A 21747-nucleotide genomic window follows, 5' to 3' on the forward strand; every position below is an offset into this window, starting at 1 on the left:
TCTAGGACCAGTACGGTTCTCTCTTTGTTCCCAGGCCAGATTAACTTTGACCTATGATTCACGGTGCTGGGAAGGAACCTGCTCAGTAAGCTAGTATCCCTGGCTGTAGACCAACAGCAGGCAGCTCTTATCCCATTATCCCAGTGGCCCACCGGTAGTTCCTTCATGGATACATGACTGGAGTTCATTTCCTCTACAGGGTCTGGAGCAGGCTACACACTGTGGTAACAGTTAGGTTAGGGATCCAACCAGAACCTCTCACCTGCCAGCCCTAGTGCTATTCTACTGCCCTGGGAAAATATCATAAATTAGCCCACAGGGTCCAGAGGAAGTGTGTGGAGATTTAACACCACACCTCCAAGGTGCGAGAACCCATTGAAGAAACATAGATGAACTTCACCAGCTTGTCAAATAGTGCATGTTCAGGTGGACAAGCCTTCTCAGGTCATCATCATTTTCAATACCTTAGCAGGTTAAATAAAGGTAATACTAAATAAAGGTATCTTTGACTTATATACACTGTAAGGGTTTTCATAGTTGTTTACAGATGTGAGATATATCTAGCGTTATAAAAAGACACACACAGAGATCCCCCTCCAGGCAAACCTATAAAAGTAATTGATATTACCCCCCTAATTTACTCCAATTTCCCAAAGATTTAGCATCAGACCATAAGCTTTTAGAAAGAAACCGTAGCGGCAAGTGGAACACCAAAATCACATGACTACAGCATGTCTTCATGGTTGGCTGGTTGTTGTGCGTTATTGTTTTGCATCTGCATGGTTAGCTTTGATTGTCAAGTACAGATTGGGTATTTGATGAGGGGAGAAGGACACTTACAGCAGCCATGGAATTCAACTGGTCGATGTAGAACTCTGGCCAGCTAGTCGCACCCTTGCTCTCTTCTCCCTCCTGAAAACAGACAGTCAAAGGGTTAGATACACACACACACACACACACACACACACACACACACACACACACACACACACACACACACACACACACACACACACACACACACACACACACACACACACACACACACACACACACACACACACACACACACACACACACACACACCTTCCTCCACCACCGCATGAACTCCTACATTTCCCTTGACCATCATATCATCATATTATCCTGACATCCAAACCATGTATTGAACAGTACAGCACAAAGCCTGAGAACAGAGCAGTCCTCCAAAGCCTAATAACCCCCATATAACCCAACCCACTAGTGTGTAATTGCTGCGGAACTCCTTCCAGTGACAATGGAAGTGTGTGAACTGGACTGCCCTCAGTCATTTCCAGCCCAGTCTCCCTTTGAGACCACAACCACACCATACATGTACTCTCAGGCTCTCACCTGGCTCTCTGGCTCACATATACTGTATAAGGTTTCTGTCTAGCTGGAGAGGAATTAGGCTCAAGTGGTCCATTTTGTCTGAGGTTTTTGGCTGGGCATGAACAGTCTAGAGTGATGTCCAGTACATGCCTTCTCCCTCCTTAGTTATGGGTTCTCAACAGATGGTAGCATTTGCTTTCTATAAAGGTTGATGTTCTGAAACAATGCCATCGTACATTCACTGCAATGACCAGGACAAGACATCTATTGAGACCAGCCTTCCTTCCACATGTTCTCTCAAACATTCTTCCACAATCATTTCAAAAGAGAAAACTCTTCCAGATGCCATTTCTTTCTTCCTGATGAGGGGATAGTAACTCAGACTCCCATCCATCCTCATCACATGAGCAATGAGATTATAAGGATGAAACCAGGCTGTATTTCAGGCAGCTGAACTCAGACAGCTGAAGGCAGCTGAATTCAGTTTTCTAGTTCCATTATTGTGTAGTCCCCTTGTAATTGACGCCACTCCAGGTGTGGTTAGATACTTGAGCTGAGGCCTCTTCGTTTAACTACCCAGCTGATCTATCTCTCCACAAAGTGGCTTTTCTCACAGGCTTAGTAAAGGTCAACACAATATCCAATTAAAGGGGTCCACAAAGCAGACTCATCCTCTGTGAAAACAAAGGAGCAGGATCTATCTCAGACTCCCATCCATCCTCATCACATGACCAATGAGATTATAAGGATGGAACCAGGCTATATTTCAGGCAGCTGCATTTATTAAATGGTTGAGTAGATCTTCATTCAAAAATAATATCCCTTAAGGGAAAGAGAGGGCCTTTAAGCAATCACTATGCTCCAATCACTAATTCCCTGATGTGTGAGGGTCCAGTTGGACACCATGAAGGTCACAGCTGTGTGGTGGCAAGGCACACATTGATTAGCATCCATCATGAACCACAGAAAGTCCAGTGCAGGACCATAGATACAAGCCAGAGATACACTTACAGACGGAGGCCAAACAGTGCTCATGAGTTGTCCAAGAGAAGGAGTGGGTCAGCTGGAATGAGGTCCGTAGTAGTGACCACTACTATAGTACTTACATCACAGAGAATGCTAAAAGGAACCCCGTATTGACCACCTTGGCAGCTGGGGCTGGTAGATTCAGGTAAAGTGGGGGTGAGATCTAGTCTACAATCCAAACTGAATATTGCTTGATTTCACTATTGTGTCACTTCACCGATCAGCAATAGTGAAACAGAGCAGTTTGGATATCAGTCTAGGTGAGAACCGTGATGTTACTGAAACAAGATGTTGACCCCAGTAAGGGAACTTACTAGAGTGTACGCTGGACATGAAATGTTATGCAAATATGACAGGAAGTGAATAAGTGCTACCTTGGCTCGGAGAGCCCAACACCTGCTATTGGCTACTGGCAATGCCACTCAGCACACAACATGGAAAGACAGCTGCCTACTGCTCGAACAAACAGCAGCTGCACTGGCGTTTCTATGGCAGCACTGCAGTACTCTCTCTCTCAACGTGGTCTTACAGGGCAGGACATGCCAGACAACAGAAACCCACCAATTACAGAGCTTTTACAGACCAGGGGGGGACCTCACATTCAGCCAAACCCTATCCTTTATGAAGTCAATCCCATGAAATACCTCACTGGATAAAACTTTATCGTTTAGGTTAGGTCTGTGTGTTGGAGGCATGACCTCAGTATGTATGTACTTTAATACAGCCAGTCTTCTATATTCATATATTCACTAGTGAGATTTATGAGCTACAGTCGGTCATGACAGATGAGAACGTCCTTCCAGGAAATGTATCCAATCCATTAAAAGGGAACAGCACAACTCCCCAATGCTGGGGTTAAGTTCCTGTTAGAGCGCTGCAACACCAGCGGAGGGCTTTGATGTGTTGACTAGGCTGAATTGGGGTTAAGGCACGGAGGTGGGGAATGGAGGGGGACTGGGGCTGTGTTGGCCCCATGTTTTGTCTGGCAGCAATGATAAAAGAGCTCTTTCACCGAGACTGAGAGGATACAGTAGATCTGCTCTCTCTCGCTGCCTGACCACTCACTCACCCTCTCTCTCACCATCTCTCTCTCTCGCTACCTGACCACTCACTCACCCTCTCTCTCACTGTCTCTCTCTCTCACTGCCTGACCACTCACTCACCCTCTCTCTCACCGTCTCTCTCTCTCTCTCGCTGCCTGACCACTCACTCACCCTCTCTCTCACCATCTCTCTATCACACTGCTCTCTCTTTCCATCTTTCCATCCCCCTCTCCCTCCCTCCCCTCCCCTTTCTCTATTCCCCTCCCTCCCTCCCCCTCTTCTCTAACTCTCTCACAGTCCAGCTGCAAAACCAGCTCATTTGTTTAAGTCGCAATGAAAATATTTTCCAAAAACTGGCAGAGCTCAGCAGACATTCTCTCTAGATCCTGTAGCTAATGTCACACACACACACACACACACACACACACACACACACACACACACACACACACACACACACACACACACACACACACACACACACACACACACACACACACACCACACACACACACACACACACACACACACACAATCTCAAGCAAACACAGTACAGAGAAACAAATCAACACATGGAGGTTACATGCATACTAACTACTTGTCAAGTGGCCTTAAACTTACCTTCTTCTTGCTGCAGTACATCTGCCATTTTTTTTCAGCTGGCAGGGCGAACATGACTTCCCTGTGTTTCCCTGACAGGTCCAGCTCCTCCTGCAGAGAGAGAGAGGAACAGAGTACTGTGTTAGTGGGATATTAGGCACCTCCATGTCCAACACACTTTCATGAACTTGTGGTAAGAGGGACTATCTAATCTTTCCTGATCCATGGAAAACTCGCATTATGCTAATGTTAAGCTGATCCGGTGTTCTTCAGTGATCCTGGCTTTGTGATTTCTCACAAGATTTTCTTTTCGCTTTCTGACTTCAAACTGGTTTTGTGAGTAAGACAGGAAGCGGATTGATCAAGCTAAAGATATGAGAAGATGTGCTGATAATAGAAAGATACATTATGAACTCAAATGGTCCATGTGGATGTGTCTGCTGTTCCATGCATCTAAACCAGCCTGCAGTGTGATTGATCCCCTATCTGCTCTCTGTATTTCTGTTCCCAATCATGACCATTTACATCCAAACATCCACTGTCCCTGCAATATCAGATTAATATTGACATCCCATAGAATTCCATTGGACAGATTCCAGACAGGACGGCTGCCAAGTGGGATATCAATTCTTAAATTAAGAGTGACCCGATAACACCCTATTTCAATGACAACAACCATAATGCATTAGCATTCCTGGCTGGACTGGATCATTCTCAAACGATATGTTTGGCCGCAAATATATCAACTTCATGTGCAAGTTATTATGCACCGCCAGGTCAAGTATCTATCTCCATAACAGCACTGTGATGACTGGAGGAGGAGGGGAAAAAAATACATGCAAAACTGTTTTTACCAACAGACATCATGAAATGTGGCTAACATAAAACCAATCTAAACAGAGTAGCTTTAGCAGAGCAGATAGTCCAGTGTGAACAACAGGCATACCAGAGAGAAAACGTCACTGCCAGATGCCACATCTCTTCTCCAGGTCTGCCAAGCTACAGGCCTGATCTTATCCAGACGAGCCCTATGGAACCCCAAGTCAGAGACACAACTGGCCGGTGCATCAACGGATGGAGGGACGGAGGGACAAAATGGAGGAGTGAAATAACAGAGATAGCTAGAGCGTTTCCTCCATCGTTTAGCTGCCAACCTTCGAGGTAATATAAATAACTTCAAAGAGAAGAACGAACACAGGTCTCACTATGTTTCCTGTATTCCTCTTCTTCTTTCGAAGATGGTTGGCAACATCCCCTCATCAATCAGTGTTTTGGACTATTTTCTTCCGTTTCGTGCCCGCTGAACATGGCCCAAGCCATATTTCCCTCGTCCTGAGGCATTGAGCCAGGCTGTTTACCAGACTAGGGTTTAGGCTGACACTGTTTGACATATCTGTTTTGGCCCATTGTGAGAGGTCCCGTCAGGACACAATGGCTGCAGATGGGTTCTCTGCAGGAGGCCTGTTTGGCCAGTGCCGAGTGACTCGGCAGAGCATGTGCAGCCCTGCAAGGAGCCCAACAGTACCACTGGCTGCTCTGCTGGCTGCTGCTTGGAGGGGACAGGCACTGTCACCCCCTGCCTGCACAGACGCTCACTGGCCCCCTGCTCAATGGAGTCTGCAGAGCTAAATGAAGATGAGCTGTATGGTCCCACTCACGGCAGTTAACCCTTTAATGGATCATTAATGAGAGGAACCAGAAGATCACAGAGAGGTTTGGTCACAGAGAGGTTGGGATTATGAGAATGAGGACTAGGAAAAAGCCATTCTCTATCTTCATAGAGGCATGAGCACTGGCCCTTAGTTAACACTGTGATGACCATACAAACAGGAAACCATGGGCCTCTGAGCTTTCTGAACGTTCCTTTTTCTGAAATACTGTATGGTTGCCGTGCAGAGGGCAGTCTACATGTGTTATAGTGTTAAAGCTATTAGTAAAGCACCTTTATATTGCAGTCAAGAAACATTGACTTTGCTGGAAACAAGCAAACATAGAGTATATCAGAGGACATACAGTATATAAAAAACCAGCCCCTCCCTTAGTGAGTATTTATGAGTCAATAACACAGCCAGGCCCTGGAAACAGAGTTGAAGAAAAGCAAGTGCAGACCTGGCCGCGTCGCCTTCCAACATGGCAGCCGTCCACGTATCCCTCACATGTGATTAAGCTAGTTAAATACTTCACAGTCCTGAAAGCTTCTGATTCGATTGTAATCATGTAATAAATGAAAGCCAAACGAAAACATTTACGTCCAACGCAATCATTTTGTTTAAAAGTCATCGTGGACAAGAGTGCTTTTTATGGCAAGATCCCTTTACTAGTCATCTATTTATAGTGTCGAGCTGAACCAAGTACCAACCGGCAGCTCTGTATGGGGGAGAGAGGCAGAGTAGAGAGAGACAGAGAGACAGACAGAGAGACAGACAACAGAAAAACAGACAGAAAGAGAGAGAGACAGAGAGCAAGAGTAAGCATGTCAGCATGGCAGTGGGCCAAGCCCAGCCCTGGAACAGTACGTACCACAAGCTCAGAGAACATGGCATCCAGCTCCTCCTCAGGCGGCATGGGCAGGGAAGGCGCCATGGTCTGTAGGGTGAAGTTACTGTCATGGCGGAGGCGGTAGGTGATCTCCGGGTGATCACTCCCTTTAAAACAGCAGAATATATCAGAAAAGCCCCGCCCTGGACGCTTGCGAGGGGCCATGGCTTGGCAGTGGCGGGGTCTGGGCACTTTCTAGGGAACGTTACCGTCTCTCACAACGGCTCCCTATAGAAGGAGACAAGGGGAAACTGTTAGTGGAATACATGGTCGGAGTGGTTTCACCAGGTATTTGTCACCCAAAGGGCGTCACTTCTAACAACAAGGGTGTGGTCTATATCACCCTCCAAAGTTGTGGTAATGTCATCCCCAGGGCGTGGTGTATGTCACTCAAATGTGAGTGGCTGAGTTCCAAAACACAGGCCTAAATGTACAGCTACATAACCAGATCCAACAATGTGTCGAGGTAAAGAGACACAGAGTCCCATGTCAATGGGAGAGAGCCATCACTGGACTATTGGCTTCTCTATAGAGAAAACACAGTGCTACACTACAAATAATATGCCAGAGTCTGATTTATTCAAATAATTAGATAAAAGCAAAATGGTTTGATGTTTAGTAACAAGCCAACCCTTCATCATCATGTGCTTCACATTGCAGGGCTCCTGTCTCCTTTCTCCCCCACTGTAGACTAGAAGGTGAAAGATTCTCTGATACTGAGATACACACACCATGTATGACCATGTAGAGGTGTCTGTACCCCCATCCAGTATAGCATCACCATATTTGGTCATGTGGATGTGCACAGTTGACCAGGTTCCAGGGGAAGTAGCATAAACCACCCAACACATAAACCGAGAGAGAGACAGACAGAGAGAGAGCGACAGAAAGAAAATAACAAAATAAAGAAAAAAATGAAGAGAGAAAGAAAGACCAAAAAAGAGAGAAAAAAAGAGAGAAAGAGAGAGATAAAGAGAGTAGAGTTATACTGAGGGGCCTCAACCTGCTGTATTCCTCTCTGTGACCCTATACAGCAGGACCAGGATTTACAGTGTGAGCTCCAAAAGTATTGGGACAGTGACACAATTGTTGTTGTTTTGGCTCTGTAGTCCAGCACTTTGGATTTGAAACGATACAATGACTATGAGGTTAAAGCGCAGACAGTCAGATTTAATTTCATCCATATCGGGTGAACCGTTTAGAAATTACAGTACTTTTTGTACATATTGTCGTCGTCGTCCCCCCATTTTAGGGGACCAAGTTATATTTATGCCTGCTCCTAGTCTCACTCATCATTATTCAAGATTCATTCAGGATTATCCGTATTTTCATGGTAGCATCCACATAATGTAGAAGTGTTTAGAAACATATTCTATTCTTATCTACAAATAAAAGTGACTCCACAATGACACAATATATTATTTACCATTCATTTCTATTGGGCACCAAATAACCTGAAACAACCAAAACAAACAGCAAATGCATCCAACAAATGTGTAGAGTTACAAGCTTGATGTAGTCATTGTGTGCTATGAATATGGGACCACATTTTACTACTTTAATACACATAAGTGAATTTATACCAATACTTAAAATCAGGGGACTACGTACAAAAAGTGCTGTAATTTCTTAACTCTTCACCCGGTATGGATGAAAACACCCTCAAAGGAAAGCTGATAGTCTGCACTTCAACCTCATAGTCATTGTTTCATTTCAAATCACAGTCAAAACAACAACAAATGTGTCACTGTCCCAATACTTTTGGAGCTCACTGTACATCCAAACACAGACACTGTGGTGATAATTGCACTGACTGGGTAGAATCACTGTGGTGAAGAGGTTACATAAGCGATAAGGCCCAGGGGGGTGTGGTATATGGCCAATATTATCACGGCTAAGGGCTGTTCTTCTGCACGACTGTCACGTCCTGACCAGTAGAGGGTGTAGTTGGGTCAGGACGTGGCAGAAGGGAGTGTGTTTTTTATTGTTTCATTGATTTTGGCCGTGTGACTTCCAATCAAGCACAGCTGTAGAGGGTTGTGGTTGATTGGGAGTCACACATATGGAGCATGTTTTTCCTTTGGGTTTTGTGGGTAATTGTTTCTTGTTTAGTGTGTTTGCACCTGACAGGACTGTTGGCTGTCAGTTTCCTTGTTTTGTTTGTTATAGTGTTCTTTCTAATTAAATTGAAAGATGAATACTAACTCCGCTGCATTTTGGTCCATTCCTGAAGACAGCCCTTACAACGACGCATCGCGGAGTGCCTGGATACAGCCCTTAGCCGTGGTATATTGGCCATATACCACAAACCCCTGAGGTGCCTAATTGCTATTATGAACTGGTTACCAACATAATTAGTCAAAATAAATGTTTTGTCATACCCGTGGTATACGGTCTGATATACCATGGCTGTTAGCCAATCAGCATTCAAGGCTCGAACCACCCAGTTTATAAATGGTCTTTATATGTTACTGTACAGCAGGCACTTCTGCAAAAATAAAATGCACATAACAATCCTTATGAGAGTGTTAAAGAAACTTTGTATACATTAAGCTCACCATGAAACATATTGTAATTCCCCCTGCCTGTACATGGCTGACACACACACACACACACACACACACACACACACACACACACACACACACACACACACACACACACACACACACACACACACACACACACACAGAAACACAGCTTTCTGTGGTGCACGTAAATGTGATATGCATTTTAAACAGGTTTAATTGAGGAGCACCTTGAGCCTTGAGAAGTGAGCACCTGCAATATCTTCTGCAAAACATACTTTCACTCAGGGGTTATTGTATTGTGCGAGGTAGTAAGCTTTACACTTAAACTACTACTTTGGTAACAGGCTTGAAACATGCTGATAGATCATAGTGACCAGTAAACTAGTGGCTTGACTATTCTATAAATAAGTAGGTATAGGCTTCTATTCATCACATCCTTCATCTACTGTTCCTTCTAGTCATTCTCTTCATCCTGCATCCCACTACCTGACTGGAAATATACTTCCTCATACGGTAACGACACTGTCTCATAAAAGGTTAAATGTCTTCAAACAGTGTACTGGCTGCTTCTATCCTCCTCTCTATCTCTCTGGCCTACCAGACAGTGAGTCTGAGCAGAAGCAAAGTGATTTCTATAATCCAGACTGGGCTAGTCAAAACAAATTGCAGGATGTTAGTCTTTGAAGAGGGAGAGATTCTGATGTTGTGAGAGTAAATCATGTGACTCATATCTGTGAGCTTTCATTAAGCAGGAGCCAGAGACTCAACTCCCACTGTTTCTGCTGAGAGAGAGGAGAGAGAAAGATAAAAGATTTGAGACAAAAAGAGAGAATCTCAATGAAAGGAGAAAAGCAAAATAAAATAATATCACCGAATTTTGCTATTGCTTAAACCGAAAAGTTACATGGATATTAACTTAATAGTAATAATATTTGAGGTTTCTGGGTTTTAGGGCTGGAAATTGCCAGGGACTGCACGATACAATATTATCACAATGCTTATACAATATGTATTGCAATTCAATACTTGCTCACTATGTGTCTGCTGCAGAGGGAGAAGAGAGGCCATAAGAAAATTAGTTTTGATCAGACACGGAAATAAAAAGTGCTGAAAACATGTTGGCTCACTAATTAAAAAGCTATAGGATGACAAATACCAGCGTTTTGGTGCAGGTACAGCTGACTGCGCTAGCTAACGCTACCTAGCAAAAAAATGAACAATTATAATAATATACATATTATATTTTTATCGATACTTGGAGTCATAGTATTGATAGAATATCGTCCCAAAAGAATATTGTCAAACTGAGGGGGGAATATGATGCAAATCACAAGATAAGTGGGTCTCAAATCAAATACAAATACCATGGGCCCTTGTCAAAAGTAGTGCACTATATAGGGAATAGGGTCCCATTTCAGACGCAAACCAGGGTTGGCCCAAAAGCCAATCTAAGAACCGCAGGAGAGAAAAATGAAACCCAGCCATCTGTGGTAGCAGACGGTGCAGCCCCCAGTCGGGTTAGGGTCAGACAGCGGCCAGTACTGTATTTGGGGTTCATGCACAAAAATCTCTCAGTGAATAATTTACACAAACTGAGATGAGAGGGTCTTCCCTTGCTGTCAGTTTTTCTCCTGGGAGAGGTCATATGCACAAGGCACACAAAAGGCCATAGCGAAAGAGATCAGCTTCCCAAACACCCAAGCAAGCACTACTCTGACGTTCCACAAAGCTCTAAGCAAACAGTATAATTCAACCTCTTCAGTTACTATAAAGGGTTTTTCTTGAACTAAGGATGTGTGGATGTGGGTGTTTAAGCAGGCTAAATCCTGTGGGTGTTTAGGCAGGTTAAATCCTGTGAGTGTTTAGGCAGGTTAAATCCTGTGGGTGTTTAGGCAGGTTAAATCCTGAGGGTGTTTAGGTAGGTTAAATCCTGAGGGTGTTTAGGCAGGTTAAATCCTGTGGGTGTTTAGGCAGGTTAAATCCTGTGGGCATTTAGGTAGGTTAAATCTTGAGGGTGTTTAGACAGGTTAAATCATGTGGTCGTGGAAGATACAGAACCCATTCAATCCACAACATTGACATCTTGTATTAGAGAACAACTTTAACATTGTGTTACAGTAGTAGAGATGTATAAATGAGAACAGACCAAACAAGAATGTAAACGTGATTGACCGCTCTTTGCACCAGGCACATCCAGTTTATGTCGCATAATCAAGCAATAAGGCCCGAGGGGGTGTGGTATATGGCCAGTATACCACGGCTAAGCTAAAGTAAAACCTACAGGAGGGTTGCTCTCCAGGAACAGGGTTGGATTGAAAACCTACAGGAGGGTAGGTCTCCAGGAACAGGGTTGGATTGAAAACCTACAGGAGGGTAGCTCTCCAGGAACAGGGTTGGATTGTAATCTACAGGAGGGTAGCTCTCCAGGAACATGGTTGGATTGTAATCTACAGGAAGGTAGCTCTCCAGAAACAGGGTTAGATTGAAAACCTACAGGAGGGTAGCTCTCCAGGAACATGGTTGGATTGTAATCTACAGGAAGGTAGCTCTCCAGGAACATGGTTGGATTGTAATCTACAGGAGGGTAGCTCTCCAGGAACATGGTTGGATTGTAATCTACAGGAAGGTAGCTCTCCAGGAACATGGTTGGATTGTAATCTACAGGAGGGTAGCTCTCAAGGAACATGGTTGGATTGTAATCTACAGGAGGGTAGCTCTCAAGGAACATGGTTGGAGAGCCAGTAAAACCAAGATGTCTTTCCAGGACCTCAAATTCAAATAAGTGTCAGATTTTTTATTTTTTAAGTCTCTCTCCCCAGCTATCATTGTAAAAACACATGAAACGGTCTGTTTGTTTATGACCAAACCTGTCCTTCATGAATGGACTACCATCATCAGCACAGAGGGCATGTCTCAAATGGCACCCTATTCCCTTTTAGTGCCAGGGCCCATACTACGTTATAGAGGGAGTAGGGTGCCATTTGGGAGGAATACTGAATGTGTTCCACGTGCTGGACTGTTCCTACCATAGCAGATGATGTCCTTGTGAACTTCACATGACATGTATCCTTGGAAAGGGGGATTTTCTGTGACAGGGAATTAAAGAGGGAACCAAAAGGAGAAACAGGTACTGCACGTATAACAGCTGTAGTAAGACCTGGAAGAGAGCCTGTAGAGAAACCATTCTCCCCTTTCTCACACAGGTCAGCGTCAGGAAAAACAGACACAGACACACACACAGCTCAGTGTCAGTAAAGACACACACACGCACACACACACACACACACACACACACACACACACACACACACACACACACACACACACACACACACACACACACACACACAGCTCAGTGTCAGTAAAGACACACACACACACAGCTCAGTGTCAGTAAAGACACACACACACACACACACAGCTCTGTGTCAGTAAAGACACACACACACACACACAGCTCAGTGTCAGTAAAGACACACACACACACACACACACACACACACACACACACACACACACACACACACACACACACACACAGCTCAGTGTCAGTAAAGACACACACACACACACAGCTCTGTCTCAGTAAAGACACACACACACACACACAGCTCAGTGTCAGTAAAGACACACACAAACACACACACACACAAGTCAGCGTCAGTAAAGACACACACACAGGTCAGCGTCAGCAAAGACACACAGGTCAGGGTCAGTAAAGACACACAGGTCAGGGTCAGTAAAGACACACAGGTCAGCGTCAGTAAAGACACACAGGTCAGGGTCAGTAAAGACACACAGGTCAGGGTCAGTAAAGACACACAGGTCTGGGTCAGTAAAGACACACAGGTCAGCGTCAGTAAAGACACACACAGAGGTCAGCGTCAGTAAAGACACACAGGTCAGGGTCAGTAAAGACACACAGGTCAGGGTCAGTAAAGACACACAGGTCAGCGTCAGTAAAGACACACACACAGGTCTGGGTCAGTAAAGACACACAGGTCAGCGTCAGTAAAGACACACACACAGGTCTGGGTCAGTAAAGACACACAGGTCAGCGTCAGTAAAGACACACACACAGGTCTGGGTCAGTAAAGACACACAGGTCAGCGTCAGTAAAGACACACACAAAGGTCAGGGTCAGTAAAGACACACACACAGGTCAGGGTCAGTAAAGACACACAGGTCAGGGTCAGTAAAGACACACAGGTCAGCGGTCAGTAAAGACACACACAGGTCAGCGATCAGTAAAGACACACAGGTCAGGGTCAGTAAAGACACACAGGTCAGGGTCAGTAAAGACACACAGGTCAGCGTCAGTAAAGACACACACACAGGTCAGGGTCAGTAAAGACACACAGGTCAGGGTCAGTGAAGACACACAGGTCAGCGTCAGTAAAGACACACAGGTCAGGGTCAGTAAAGACACACAGGTCAGGGTCAGTGAAGACACACAGGTCAGCGTCAGTAAAGACACACAGGTCAGCGTCAGTGAAGACACACAGGTCAGGGTCAGTAAAGACACACACACAGGTCAGCGTCAGTGAAGACACACAGGTCAGGGTCAGTAAAGACACACAGGTCAGGGTCAGTAAAGACACACAGGTCAGGGTCAGTAAAGACACACAGGTCAGGGTCAGTAAAGACACACAGGTCAGCGTCAGTAAAGACACACAGGTCAGGGTCAGTGAAGACACACAGGTCAGCGTCAGTAAAGACACACAGGTCAGCGTCAGTGAAGACACACAGGTCAGGGTCAGTAAAGACACACAGGTCAGGGTCAGTAAAGACACACAGGTCAGGGTCAGTGAAGACACACAGGTCAGGGTCAGTAAAGACACACAGGTCAGGGTCAGTAAAGACACACAGGTCAGCGTCAGTAAAGACACACAGGTCAGGGTCAATAAAGACACACAGGTCAGCGTCAGTAAAGACACACAGGTCAGCGTCAGTAAAGACACACAGGTCAGGGTCAGTAAAGACACACAGGTCAGCGTCAGTAAAGACACACAGGTCAGGGTCAGTAAAGACACACAGGTCAGGGTCAGTAAAGACACACAGGTCAGCGTCAGTAAAGACACACAGGTCAGCGTCAGTAAAGACACACAGGTCAGCGTCAGTAAAGACACACAGGTCAGGGTCAGTAAAGACACACAGGTCAGCGTCAGTAAAGCCCAGGCAGGGCGGACACACAGGTCAGCGTCAGTAAAGACACACAGGTCAGCGTCAGTAAAGACACACAGGTCAGCGTCAGTAAAGACACACAGGTCAGCGTCAGTAAAGACACACAGGTCAGCGTCAGTAAAGACACACAGGTCAGCGTCAGTAAAGACACACAGGTCAGCGTCAGTAAAGACACACAGGTCAGGGTCAGTAAAGACACACAGGTCAGCGTCAGTAAAGACACACACACAGGTCAGGGTCAGTAAAGACACACACACAGGTCAGGGTCAGTAAAGACACACAGGTCAGCGTCAGTAAAGACACACACACAGGTCAGGGTCAATAAAGACACACACACAGGTCAGCGACAGTAAAGACACACAGGTCAGCGTCAGTAAAGACACACAGGTCAGGGTCAGTAAAGACACACAGGTCAGCGTCAGTAAAGACACACAGGTCAGGGTCAGTAAAGACACACAGGTCAGCGACAGTAAAGACACACAGGTCAGGGTCAGTAAAGACACACAGGTCAGCGTCAGTAAAGACACACAGGTCAGCGTCAGTAAAGACACACACACAGGTCAGCGACAGTAAAGACACACAGGTCAGGGTCAGTAAAGACACACAGGTCAGCGTCAGTAAAGACACACAGGTCAGAGTCAGTAAAGACACACAGGTCAGCGACAGTAAAGACACACAGGTCAGGGTCAGTAAAGACACACAGGTCAGCGTCAGTAAAGACACACAGGTCAGCGTCAGTAAAGACACACAGGTCAGGGTCAGTAAAGACACACAGGTCAGCGTCAGTAAAGACACACACAAAGGTCAGCGACAGTAAAGACACCCACAGGTCAGCGTCAGTAAAGCACACAGGCAGGGTCAGGCCCGGTCAGCGTGAGAAGACACACAGGTCAGCGTCAGTAAAGACACACAGGTCAGGGTCAGTAAAGCACACAGGCAGCGCGTGCCCAGGCGCGTCAGTAAAGACACACAGGTCAGCGTCAGTAAAGACACACAGGTCAGGGTCAGTAAAGACACACAGGTCAGCGTCAGTAAAGACACACAGGTCAGGGTCAGTAAAGACACACAGGTCAGCGTCAGTAAAGACACACAGGTCAGGGTCAGTAAAGACACACAGGTCAGCGTCAGTAAAGACACACAGGTCAGGGTCAGTAAAGACACACAGGTCAGCGTCAGTAAAGACACACAGGTCAGCGTCAGTAAAGACACACAGGTCAGGGTCAGTAAAGACACACAGGTCAGCGTCAGTAAAGACACACAGGTCAGGGTCAGTAAAGACACACACACAGGTCAGCGTCAGTAAAGACACACACACAGGTCAGGGTCAGTGAAGACACACAGGTCAGCGTCAGTAAAGACACACAGGTCAGGGTCAGTAAAGACACACAGGTCAGGGTCAGTAAAGACACACAGGTCAGGGTCAGTGAAGACACACAGGTCAGGGTCAGTGAAGACACACACACAGGTCAGGGTCAGTAAAGACACACAGGTCAGGGTCAGTAAAGACACACAGGTCAGGGTCAGTGAAGACACACAGGTCAGGGTCAGTAAAGACACACAGGTCAGGGTCAGTAAAGACACACACACAGGTCAGGGTCAGTAAAGACACACAGGTCAGGGTCAGTAAAGACACACAGGTCAGGGTCAGTAAAGACACACAGGTCAGGGTCAGTGAAGACACACAGGTCAGGGTCAGTAAAGACACACAGGTCAGGGTCAGTGAAGACACACAGGTCAGGGTCAGTAAAGACACACAGGTCAGGGTCAGTAAAGACACACAGGTCAGGGTCAGTAAAGACACACAGGTCAGGGTCAGTGAAGACACACAGGTCAGGGTCAGTAAAGACACACAGGTCAGCGTCAGTAAAGACACACACACAGGTCAGGGTCAGTGAAGACACACACACAGGTCAGGGTCAGTAAAGACACACACACAGGTCAGGGTCAGTAAAGACACACAGGTCAGGGTCAGTAAAGACACACACACAGGTCAGGGTCAGTGAAGACACACAGGTCAGCGTCAGTAAAGACACACACACAGGTCAGGGTCAGTAAAGACACACAGGTCAGGGTCAATAAAGACACACAGGTCAGGGTCAGTAAAGACACACACACAGGTCAGCGTCAGTAAAGACACACAGGTCAGCGTCAGTAAAGACACACAGGTCAGCGTCAGTAAAGACACACAGGTCAGGGTCAGTAAAGACACACAGGTCAGCGTCAGTAAAGACACACAGGTCAGGGTCAGTAAAGACACACAGGTCAGCGTCAGTAAAGACACACAGGTCAGGGTCAGTAAAGACACACAGGTCAGCGTCAGTAAAGACACACAGGTCAGGGTCAGTAAAGACACACAGGTCAGCGTCAGTAAAGACACACAGGTCAGGGTCAGTAAAGACACACACACAGGTCAGGGTCAGTAAAGACACACACACAGGTCAGCGTCAGTAAAGACACACACACAGGTCAGGGTCAGTGAAGACACACACACAGGTCAGCGTCAGTAAAGACACACACACAGGTCAGGGTCAGTAAAGACACACACACAGGTCAGCGTCAGTAAAGACACACAGGTCAGGGTCAGTGAAGACACACACACAGGTCAGCGTCAGTAAAGACACACACACAGGTCAGGGTCAGTAAAGACACACACACAGGTCAGCGTCAGTAAAGACACACACACAGGTCAGGGTCAGTGAAGACACACACACAGGTCAGCGTCAGTAAAGACACACACACAGGTCAGGGTCAGTAAAGACACACACACAGGTCAGCGTCAGTAAAGACACACAGGTCAGGGTCAGTGAAGACACACACACAGGTCAGCGTCAGTAAAGACACACACACAGGTCAGGGTCAGTAAAGACACACACACAGGTCAGCGTCAGTAAAGACACACACACAGGTCAGGGTCAGTAAAGACACACACACAGGTCAGCGTCAGTAAAGACACACACACAGGTCAGGGTCAGTAAAGACACACACACAGGTCAGCGTCAGTAAAGACACACACACAGGTCAGCGTCAGTAAAGACACACACACAGGTCAGGGTCAGTAAAGACAAACACACAGGTCAGGGTCAATAAAGACACACACACAGGTCAGGGTCAATAAAGACACATAGGTCAGCGTCAGTAAAGACACACAGGTCAGCGTCAGTAAAGCAATACTCTCTGAAGCGTCAGACAGTGTGTTTTTTCTCTCCTTTCGTCTTACCCTTCTCTTTCCCTTGCTTTTATCAAAGACAAAGAACAAAGAGCCAGACTGGGGATATTTAATATCTTCCATTTCAAAGTGCAGCTTGTAATAATCAGGATGCTGTTAGCAATACTAACTGATGCTCTTCCGTTTATTATCTCATTCCTTTAGGTTTCCCTTTAGTCGAGACATGACAGAGGGAATATACTGTACATACATATACAGTACCTACATATACTGTACATACATATGATGCACTCAGAGAGCATTCTGGGGAGAGTGAGATTGAGAGTGATATTTTAAAGCCTACGTTTGCATGCTGAGCTTTACATTAATTCCCTTTACGATGATGCACTACTTTTTAATTCCCCCCCACTCCTCCTCTAACACACACAGGCACATACAGTACATTACACACTCCATCAACATGTGGTGTGCCGCCCTCCCTCCGAGACACTGAGACTGTGAGCCTCGGAGCCACACCTGTTCTGGTTGTTGTACCGAGGTGAGTCAGCAGGGGAAAACAGGGTGTGTGCAGTGCCCCAGGTTGTTTCATGTGGTTTCGCTCATTCACACCCACACATGTTCCTACTGTAACAGTCCAGGTGATTATCCAGTACCAGCTGCAAAACACACGGCCACTGAGCTGACCTGAGAGAGTCCATTGCAATTCCATTGCAATTTGAGCAATTCTAAGAAATTGAATTGAAATGGAATTGGTCCCAAACCTGATCCAAATTTGTCTTGTCATTTGACTGGTATTGCTGATGCCTATGACAGACGTCTAATTAACAATGCCTATAACAAACATATTACAGTGTAGTATTGCATGGATTACTGAAAGGAAGTTTGAGAGAAAACCTAAAACAATGTTTGAACAAATACAACTCACGATTTGCAGAATCAGATTAAGTGATAATCTTGAGAACCCAAAGTGTACTTCAACTTTAGACAACATACCAGGCTGATTGTTGCCCTTAAAGCAAAACCCGATACGCTCGACATGTTCAAGAAGTAATTGTTGGATTCTACGTAGCTAGAGCTTTTTACACATATTGGATCCAGATGTCCAGAAGGGCCATGAGTTGCGCTGCAACCCCTCACATGAATCTGAGAACATCTGGCAATTAAAAGACCTGAACAATCGCAGGATGTTCGTGGTCTTTATTGGTCTACTGACAGGCAGTACAGTTTGATATTGTCTCCAGAGCTCAGCTGAGACAAACGTCTGATTGCTGAACACACAACAGTAAAGATGACTCACTCTCTCTCTCTGTTATTGCTCACCATTGGGGATTCTGATAAAAGCAGACACTTAGGGAAACATACTGTCCACAGTAGTTCCTCTATCTGATTATTTGAAATGTTTTTAGCTGAATGATTGGATTGCATGGTGCACTGGCAGTATGGGGCTGGTTTCCTGGACCAAGATGAAGCATATTCCTGTTCTAACAAGCACTTTCAATGGAGTTGATTTGCCATTAAACTGGAACCAGGAAACTGGTTTTTGATGGCCACTCGAAGACAAACTCAATGCTCCATGAACAGCAGAATAGGACTACAGACAGACAGGAAACGGAGCAGCAACATGGGAGGCCTACAGACAATGAAGGGGAGAAAGGAAAGACGGCCCAGTGGTCAGTAAGAGATTATGTAGTTTAGTCCAGTCATTAGAGACAGACTTTAGAACAGATGTTGAACAACCTGCTGCTGCTTATCCATCCGCTGGGCCAAACCTACAGATACAGATACCGGCAGATATAGACAGGCACACTGCATGGTATCCAGTAAGAATGTCTGTTCATCAAGTGTGTGGGGACCATTTGGTCTGAGCATCCATTTTGCCAATACCAAAACAAAGTCTGCAACAAAACATTATTCTAAACTCATGGATAGATCTCCACTTTGTCCAGGGCTGTCAGACTCAGGACAATAATACAATAACAATGTTCTGCCACAATAACATTCATGTTTGACTGTCCTGTAGATAAACAAAGCTATAGAACAATCAGTCTCTACAACTTAACTGTCAAGTAGAAGAGGTTATAATCTGAACCCATTCAGTATGATTCATGTACAATACACATAACAAGCTGATGAATAATGACAGGGAATGAACGTGCATCAAGCTGTCTTCTCAGTGTCATCAACAAGTTGCACAACCATCTGAAAAATGTTACCCCAGCATAGCGGAGTTGTTCAGCGTGTTCTACAGATAGCAAGACATGAGTTCCACCCGTGCTCTCCTCTCCGCTTTGCACAGGATGTCCAAGTTGAGATACCAAAGAGCTGAAGTTCAGACAGCAGACACTGTGATTACAACCATGGAGATGCACCTTTATTATGATGATGTGGAATGTAGAAACAAGCCCTAATTCATCTCCTGTCAGTGTGTTTATTTATTCATGTTTTAAATTCCCCATTATACTACTATGAACATGTACCGGTGTCTGCATCCCAAATAGCACCCTACTCCCTACATAGAGCACTGCCTATGGGCCCTGGTCTAAAGTAGTGCCCTATATAGGGAAAAGGGTGCCATTTGGGACACTGAATACGTGAAGCAGGGTTCTAACAGGAAAGACTGGGTTCACTAGGCTGGGCTAACCCATACAGAGAGCAGACTTGCAATCCCCTGAGGTTTCCCCATCACATGTCTGTCTCTGTCAGCTAATTACAGGCGAACCACAGCCAGAGCCAAGCTCCCACTCCCAGCCTCATGATGTACTGAACTCTATCCACCATAGGCATTTCACTGCCAGAAGCTCATGCCAAGGGTTGAGATTGGGTGCAGGAATAAAACACAGCTATTGCAACTGCTTGGCATCCGACCGCAAAGCGCTACAGAGGGTAGTGCTTATGGCCCAGTACATCACTGGGCTCGATCTCCTTGCCATACAGGACCTCTATACCAGGTGGTATCAGAGGAAGACCCTAAAAATTGTCAAAGACTCCAGCCACCCAAGTCATAGACTGTTCTCTCTGCTACCACACGGCAAGTGGTACCGATGCACCAAGTCTGGAACCAACAGGACCCTGAACAGCTTCTACCCCCAACCATGAGACTGATAAATAGTTAGTTAAACAGTTTACCAAATAGCTGGCCGGACTCTCTGCATTGACCCTTTTTGCACACATTTTTTTTGACTCACCAAATACGCTGCTGCTACTGTTGATTATCTATCCTGTTGCCCAGTCACTTTATTCTTCGTTATACATGTATATACACATATCTACCTCAAATACCTTGTACTCCTGCACATCGACTCAGTACTGGTACCCTGTGTACAGTATATAGCCAAATTATCGTTACTCATTGTATATCTATTATTACGTGTTTTACTTTTCTATTATTTCTCAATTTTTCTTTCTCTGTGCATTGTTGGAAATTGCCTGTAATTATGCATTTCACTATTAGTCTACACCTGTTTTTTACGAAGCATGTGACAAATAACATTTGATTTGACTTTGACTGAGGAAAAATGTACTTACTATGACTGCGATATGTGGTTGTCCCACCTAGCTATCTTAAGATGAATGCACTAACTGTAAGTCACTCGGGATAAGAGCGTCTTCTAAATTACTAAAACGTAAAAAAAATATACAGTACCAGTCAAAAGTTTGGACACACCTACTCATTCCAGGCTCTTTCTTTATTTTTACTATTTTCTACATTGCAGAATAATAGTGAAGGCAACAAAACTATGAAATAACACAAATGGAATCATGTAGTAACCAAAAAAGTGTTCAACAAATAAAAAAATATTTAATATTTGAGATTTTTCAAAGTAGTCCCCCTTTGCCTTGATGACAGCTTTGCACACTCTTGCAATTCTCTCAACCAGCTTCATGAGGTAGTCACCTGGAATGCATTTCAATTAACAGTTGTGCCTTGTTAAACATTAATATTTTGATTTGTTAAACACTTGACTGACCTTCATGTCTTAAAGTAATGATGGACTGTCATTTCTCTTTGCTTATTTGAGCTGTTCACGCCATAATATGGACTTGGTATTTTACAAAATAGGGCTATCTTCTGTATACCACCCCTACCTTGTCACAACACAACTGATTGGCACAAATGCATTAAGAAGGAAATTCAACAAATGTATTTAACAAGGCACAGCTGTTAACTGAAATGCATTCCAGGTGACTACCTCATGAAACTGGTTGAGATAATGCCAAAAGGTGCAAAGCTGTCGTCAAGGCAAAGGGTGACTACTTTGAAGAATCTCTAATATAAAATATATTTTGATTTGTTTAACACTTTTTTGGT

At 45.1% G+C, this 21747-nt stretch overlaps 1 protein-coding gene across 3 annotated transcripts in view; it reads right to left on the minus strand.

Annotated features, from left to right (window-relative positions):
- daam1a (dishevelled associated activator of morphogenesis 1a) overlaps positions 1-21747 on the minus strand; it is an 89915-nt gene that overhangs the window by 47797 nt on the left and 20371 nt on the right. For all 3 annotated transcript variants that reach the window (XM_082955727.1, XM_082955728.1, XM_082955726.1), the window contains exons 2-4: positions 6540-6785; positions 4041-4130; positions 841-912 (exon numbers count right to left, since the gene is read on the minus strand). In XM_082955727.1, the coding sequence (XP_082811853.1) occupies positions 841-912; positions 4041-4130; positions 6540-6722 (345 nt within the window). In that variant the 5' untranslated portion in view covers positions 6723-6785. The remainder of the gene's footprint in view (positions 1-840; positions 913-4040; positions 4131-6539; positions 6786-21747) is intronic.

The sequence above is a fragment of the Salmo salar genome, chromosome 09, assembly GCF_965601325.2.
Source record: "Salmo salar chromosome 09, fSalSal1, whole genome shotgun sequence".
NCBI classification, from domain to species: domain Eukaryota; kingdom Metazoa; phylum Chordata; class Actinopteri; order Salmoniformes; family Salmonidae; genus Salmo; species Salmo salar.